Raw genomic sequence first — 7,569 nt, forward strand, 5'->3', positions numbered from 1 at the left:
TCTTGTTTATGTTTACATATGTTACTTTAGGAATGTTTTTCGTATTTCATTCTTCAAGAATGCATAATAGAAATCGTTAATCTTTTTATGAGTTTTCACTCTTTTAATGTAGACTTGTTCATAGAATGTAATTATTTGATATGTTATTAGTTTAAAGAATGTTTGTCTATTACATTATACCAATAATGGATTTTTTTAATAAGGAAATTTTGATTTCATATTCATAAGCTTATTCTTTAAGAATGCACATCATACTCATAAACAAAATATATTCTATTAGAATATCCGAAATTAAGAAATTTAAGTTAAAAAAAATCAGATTTTTAAAATTAAAATAATTAATTATCCCTTAAAATCAGAATTTTTCCTTTTATAAATCTCGTTTAATTGACTAAAATACCCTTATGATGAAACTTGTATGATTATATGGTACATGTTATTCCATTGTAATATCATAGACCCTCGTATCATATTCATTCATTTTTTTCATCCATTGGTCCATAATCGTCTTTACGACCACACAATATATGTCACCCACATTATAACCTAACCTTATATATATATATATATATATATATATATATATATATATATATATATATATATATATATGCTTAGGTTATTTTGTTTTTATTAACTATTGTGTGCCAGAATGCACAGATCTGGACCAACAGATGAAATTAAACAATAGACATGATTTGAGAGTGTATGATATTACAATGAGATAACATGTACCGTATAATCACAAAAACTTTAGCAAAATGGTATTTTGGACAATTAACTACATTTATATAAAGAAATTTTCGGATTTTTAGGGATAATTAATTCTCCTAATTTAAAAAATCTGAATTTTTTTAATTAATTCAATTTTAATTCTAACGTAATTTGTAAACATAACCGATTTTATTCCGTCATAATGTTTTTTTTTTGTAAGAATGATGTTCTTTCAGAGTTTTATTCTATTAGAATATTAATGAAGAATAACATAATTCTTGAACTTCCGGTTGAAGAATAACAACATTTTAATATTTTCATATACATTTGAACTTAAATACAAATTCATACATATTCTTACATACTAATAGCCTTATACATTTTAATATAATTATACATATTCTAAAAGAATATCATAAAAAATCAGCATTCTTAAATATACAATTAATGAACAAATACAAGTGTAATTCTTAAAAAATAACAACATTCTTAAACTGTGAGTGTGATCAATCTTTGATTCATTCTTCAAGTCATTCTTATCAGGTCTTCAAGCCATTCTTCTGACTGCTCCTATCACAAATGCAACAAAAAACTAAGAATGGTTAAAAGCATGTTACTTGCAATTCCTATCAATTTATATATTATGACAGAATACATAGAATACATTCTGGCAGAATATATATATAATGCATTCTAGTAGAATACATAGAATACATTCTTGCAGAATACATAGAATACATTCTCGTAGAATATATAGAATAAACTCTTAAAGATCAAAACTAAGAATGGTTAAAAAAAGGGAAAAAACAACAAAATCTTACAAAAATACTAATCTATTCTATAAGAATATTATTGCTAAGAATCATTTTATACATTCTGACAGAATAATTGTCATGAAATCAAATTCTGTCAGAATGACTGTCATGAGAATAAGTAGCTTTTATCTTTTGTTCATGACCTGTGAAAATAATAAGAGCATTATGTGAAAAACATATATGATAGTAATAAACATTGTTAACCTATAAAACATTCATGAATACAAAATAGTAATAAACTTTGAAAAATATGTCGTTTTGCACATATGTTAGCAATGGGTGAACTCGGTTTATATCATTTCTTTTTGGAGTTATATGAAAAAATACACTATAATTACATCAATAAAAAAAAGAACACATATAACAGCAAAAAATAACTTGAATAATAGTAATAAGCATTGCTAACTAACCTCTCAAACATTCTTCATCAGATTGTATAACCCTTAAGTTCTTGCTATATTTCACCCACTTCAATTTTAATTTATATAATCAAATGTTTGACAATCAGAATCGATAATAACAATTGTAGGCAACACATATTGAAAACACATATGACACAGATAACTTACACCCATAAAAACAAACCATCAAAACAAAAATCAAATTCATTAATTCCAAATTAGTGGGGCTTTAACATAGTAAACAATTGTCAATTGAATCCGATTTACAAAATTTGCACAATCGAAAAAAAAAATAATGATTTATCAAACAAGAATTGCTAAAGTAAATTTGCATAAGAAATTGAGCAAAAATACATCATACGTAATCAAATAACAATGCAACCCCTAAATACGAAAATCAATAACCTTCAAATACTAAACTAAAAACAAAAGATAATTTAGAAAGTCACCTGAGTCTGCATTGGTGATAATAGACGGCCTGAATGAAGATGGAAGATGGCATCGGTGATAGTTGAGAGATGCACTGGAGGTGGGCAACATTGGTGGATGAAGGTATCACACGTAGGCGTCGTTGGTATCCGGCAAAGTAATTAGCAGCGGGATAGAGAGGAGGAAGGTCGTCTACAGATCGAAGAAAGAAAAAGACGAGGGGTTAGGGTTACTGAGATGAAAAAGACGTGTAAAAGGATTTTTAAACTAATTTCCCTATTTTTATGAGACATTAAATGTTTTAAAATGTCTGCTATAATTAAATAGTGTTAGATTACTATCATACCCTTTTACTATTTATTAACTATTAAATTATTCTTAAATTTTGATTGGTCCTTAGATGCACACAATACTTATTGGAAACATTTGAACCTAACTCTCTCTCTCTCTCTCTATATATATATATATATATATATATATATATATATATATATATATATATATATATATATATATATATATATATATATATATATATATATATATATATATATATATATATATATCTGAATTCCTTTACTAATTTATTGGTTGAAATATTTTAATTAATTCACACACACACACACACACACACATATATATATATATATATATATATATATATATATATATATATATATATATATATATATATATATATCAATGTTGTAAAAGTCGCTATGCGGTGGTCGGACAGTTGAGATTTAACAAAGAAGGGCATACATGTATAAGACAAATCAAAGTGATGGGAAGCTTGATCTTTTTTTTTTCTTTTTTTTTCTGGAGAAGGTATATGAGAGCATCTCCAACCCACTCCCATTCTCCATTTTTTTCCCCATTTCTTCCCCCATTCCTCTCCAACCCTATCCCATTTATTCCCCCATTTTGGGGGAAATGAATAGTATAACACCATATTTGGTGTTATACTATTCATTTCCCCCAAAATGGGGATAAACTTTGAGTTGTCGGTTTTAGTCCCTCGTTTTATATATTTATACATTTCTGGTTTTTTTTTATCTACTAATTATTATTTAAATGTAATATTTAATACTTATTATATTGTGTTATATATTAAATTATATTAATTAATTATAATATAAAGTTTGTTTTTTGTTTATCAAATTCATATTAAAATTTAAATACATACTGAAATTTTAAAACACAATAACGTATTTTACAAAAGCTTATAAGTACGTATTATAAATATAACCTTATTTATTTAATATTATTGTGATGAAAAAAATATAGATTATATATTTGTTAAAACCAAATTAATAGAAGGGGTGTGTTTGACAATTTATATAAGTTATAAGAATGGAATATACTTTTTGGGGATAAAAATGAGGTAAAAATAGAGTAGGGTTGGAGATGAAACACTATTTACCACATTTTTTACTCCATTTTTGGGGGAAAAAATGGGAGTGGATTGGAGATGGTCTGAGAGAAACTTTGCGTAAATTGAATACATATATACCCATTAATAGCATTATAACGATTCCAATTATTTCGAATGAAATCTCATTTAAAATCTTAAAAAGATCATATAAATGTTCAAATCTTCATTAAAAATTTGATACATGGGTATTGATGCATGTCCTGATAATATGTGATTCTTATTAATGAATTTGGTTGAAGTATTAATGATTACTGAATATTTAGCAATTGATATGTATTGAAAATTATGGATGTCAAAAAGTCTCGTGTGATCCCGTTCCCGTTGGGCCCTCGTCCCGTATGGGGGTATTTGTTTAAATAAATTGGGAGTGGGGGTAGGGGTGGGGCAAGGTAAACCCCCATTTTAATTTCAGGGACGAGGCGAGGGTGGGCAGTCACATCTCGAAACTCAATGGGGGCCCCACTAATAAATTATATATAATAATAATAATAATAATAATAATAATAATAATAATAATAATAATAATAATAAAATGATTTTGACCTTCCAAAATTCAGCAAAAAACACGTTTGTAAGTTGTTTGTAAAATACAAAATTCTGCTATAAATAATTATTTATTACCTAAAAAATAACTTCTTTTAGCCCAAAGAAGGTAGCCTAAAATCAATCGGGGGCGAGGGCGGGGTAATAAGCGGAATTCGGAGGCGAGGCGGGGATAGAAAGGCAAGAGATTTCGAAAGAAGGGTTGGGGGCAAGGGAACAGAGAAATTTTGAGACAGGGGCTGGGTATACAATGACCACCATTTTTTCCCCTGTTGACATCCCTATTGAAAATATAGTTTCTTTAAAAATGTATTTAAAAATTACCATATTAAACTATTTATCACCGAAAATTCAAAATTCAAGATAAATATCTTATCACTTACTAAAATTAAAGAAATCAAATTAAATGGTTTATGATGGTAGGGTATGATCCATCAAATAAATATATATAGTTTTTGATATGCATTTGAAAGTTATTTGTTTATTCTTTCAAATTAATAGCTTATTTTAAAAGAAATATATTTTAGTTGTGTATATTATTTTAATTAATTTTGAATTGTTTAGGTTATTAATTATAAAAACGTTGTATATATGGGAATTAAATGAATGAAGGGTAAGGGTTAATTGCGGAATTAAGGGGTGTTTGGATTAGCTTATTAGCTTATTGCTTATTAGCTTATTTGTGGTGGGAATAAGCAATAAGCAATAAGCATGGGAATAGACGCTTATTAAAATTAGCTTATTTAGCTTAATAAGCTGGATTTTATCCAAACACTCAAAGTTAGCTTATTGTGGGAATAAGCAATAAGCACCTCTTTTTTTCCTATCCAAACACCCCCTAAATGAATGAAGGGTAAGGGTTAATTGCGAAATTCAAAGTCAAATTTATATAACAAACTCTATTTCATAGAAATTTCTTATTTGTAGAAAAAGTTTTGGGCTTTGTCTGGAGAGCGAAGCAAAATCGAATTCCTTCAGCAGTGACACTTAACAACAGAGGAGTTGATATAACATCAACGATATGTGGTGTATGTAAAGCGGCAGAAGAAACTGGTGATCATATCCTTGCTTCATGCACAATGGCGAAGACAGTAATACAATCTATTCTTCAGTGGTGTGGACTTCCGGCGTATGAGTTCCAGTCAGTTTGAACATCATTGACTATGCTTCCAATTGGGGTAACTGCCCTAAAAAGAAGAAATTTCTAACTGTGATATTATTTGGGACCATATGGTCTTTGTGGAAAGCTCGGGATGATAGAATTTTTAAAAAATGTGAAGCGAATTCAGAGAGGATTGTGGCTGCTGTAAAGTCGTTAACGTACGTTTCGGTTCAACATAGAGGAGATATAGGTTGTATAGATTGGAACTTATCCCCTCTTCTTTGTAATTGAATCACTGTATGCTATCATCCTAGCTAGCTGCTTGCTAGTGGGATGAATTTCATTATTAATGAATATTACCGGTTCAATATATATATATATATATATATATATATATATATATATATATATATATATATTGAATTAAACGTATTAATTACCTTTTTGAAGGATAATAAATCGTTGGCAGAAATCACGAAAAAGACAATATGGTCGAAGGAAAATGAATGTAGAATATGACACGTGACAAATGATTCTTTTTTAAGATAGAAAAATATATTTATAATTAGTTAAAATGTATACCCGACACCGCTGATATAATACTAGTTAAGATGGGTTGCGTTCTTATAGTTCATAGTTTATCAATGTACACCTAAAGAAAAATGTTTATGATTAGTTTTAACAAAAAAAAATCATAATTATTCATTTTTGTTAAAATAAAAGTTTATACAAATTCGTAAGCTTTTTATCGTGGGTGATTTGAGTTTCACTTCCTCACTCCGTTTTAAACAACGTACTAAAAATAAATAGGTGTATATCCTTTTTCTTTTCCACTTGTCGCATGTATTATCGTTTTCCAGTTTTTTCTTCTTATTCGTTTGCCACGACTAACCTCCACCTCTTGAATTTAATATATGGGAAGAAGAGGGTAGAATGGAATCAAACAGACCACCGCCTAAGATGGGAAACCAGGAGAAACAAGTAGTAGAGGACGGAAATCACAATAATACTTCTCGCTACACACGTCAAGGTACCCACCGTGCAATCTCCATCTTCATCGTTGTCATCCTTCTCCTTGCAGGCATAACTGCAGGCGTGCTATGGATAGTTTACCATCCCCACAAGCCTAAATTTTCAGTTATCGATGCCGCCATCTTTGCCCTCAACATTTCCTCTACTCCGTACATCTACATTACCATGCAGTTCACCATCGTCACCAGAAACCCGAATAATCGTGTCTCCATTTACTACGACCACCTCGCCGCTTTTCTTTTCTACAAAAATCAGGCAATCACTGCGCCACTAATGCTACCACCTCTGTACCATGAAAGGGACAGCACAGTATCTTTTTCGCCGATATTGGGTGGTGGGAGTGTGCCGGTATCAATGGAGGTGGTTAATGGGTTAGAGACTGATGAGGGTTATGGGGCAGTGAGCTTTCGGCTGGTTTTAATGGGACAAATGAGATTGAAGTATGGAGACATAATATCAGGTCGTAAAGGAGTACATGTGGGATGTGATGTGTTCGTTGGATTGAAGAGAGGGGTAGTGGGCCAGGTTCCTTTGCTTGGGTCTCCGGTGTGCAGAGTTGATATATGAAATTGGTGAAGTGTCATGCTTGTTAGCTTCTGACTTAACTTTTCTCTGGTTCTCCTCCTATTTTCTTTTTAATTATATGCAACAACTGTTTTGTTATTTACATAGTTAATTAAGGTGTATTGGATTAACAAGAATAAAACAGTGTTTATCCCCCCTCCCCCCCCCCCCCCTTTTTTTTTTCCCTTCCTTTATCACCTGGAATACGTAGTCATTATGTTATGGAATGCTAAATGCAATTTGTATGTTTGTATGACGGAGAGGTCCACAAGCCAAATGCGTAAGGTCTTGAATGTGTTAGGAATAATCTGGACGCTCTCCATGTTTAGAATGAATTTAAGATACATTAATTTAATTAAGGAAAGTTAGTGGTTTACTTAATTTAAGAAGTTTAATTACTCTCTTTGAATGTTAAGCTTTTAGAAAGTAGCAGAAAAGTTCTCCTTGCTTCTTCTTATTTTGTCTGCACGTTTTTTTTTCTTGCTGTCACTTTTCATTCTTGTTTTATTTGCTTTCTTCTGCTTTGTTCCTGAT

General features: G+C 30.0%; 1 protein-coding gene across 1 annotated transcript; it reads left to right on the forward strand.

The window, feature by feature from the left end:
- Window positions 1-6,372: 6,372 nt before the first annotated feature.
- Window positions 6,373-7,107, forward strand: LOC145127773 (Late embryogenesis abundant (LEA) hydroxyproline-rich glycoprotein family). The gene has a single exon (XM_079062906.1). It carries the CDS (start codon window positions 6,373-6,375, stop codon window positions 7,036-7,038), a length of 666 nt encoding a protein of 221 aa, XP_078919032.1. The 3' UTR covers window positions 7,039-7,107.
- The last annotated feature ends 462 nt before the right edge of the window (window positions 7,108-7,569 follow it).

Source organism: Lactuca virosa, chromosome 7 (genome assembly GCF_052849685.1).
Source record: "Lactuca virosa cultivar CGN04683 chromosome 7, Lactuca_virosa_CGN04683_v6, whole genome shotgun sequence".
NCBI classification, from domain to species: Eukaryota; Viridiplantae; Streptophyta; class Magnoliopsida; order Asterales; family Asteraceae; genus Lactuca; species Lactuca virosa.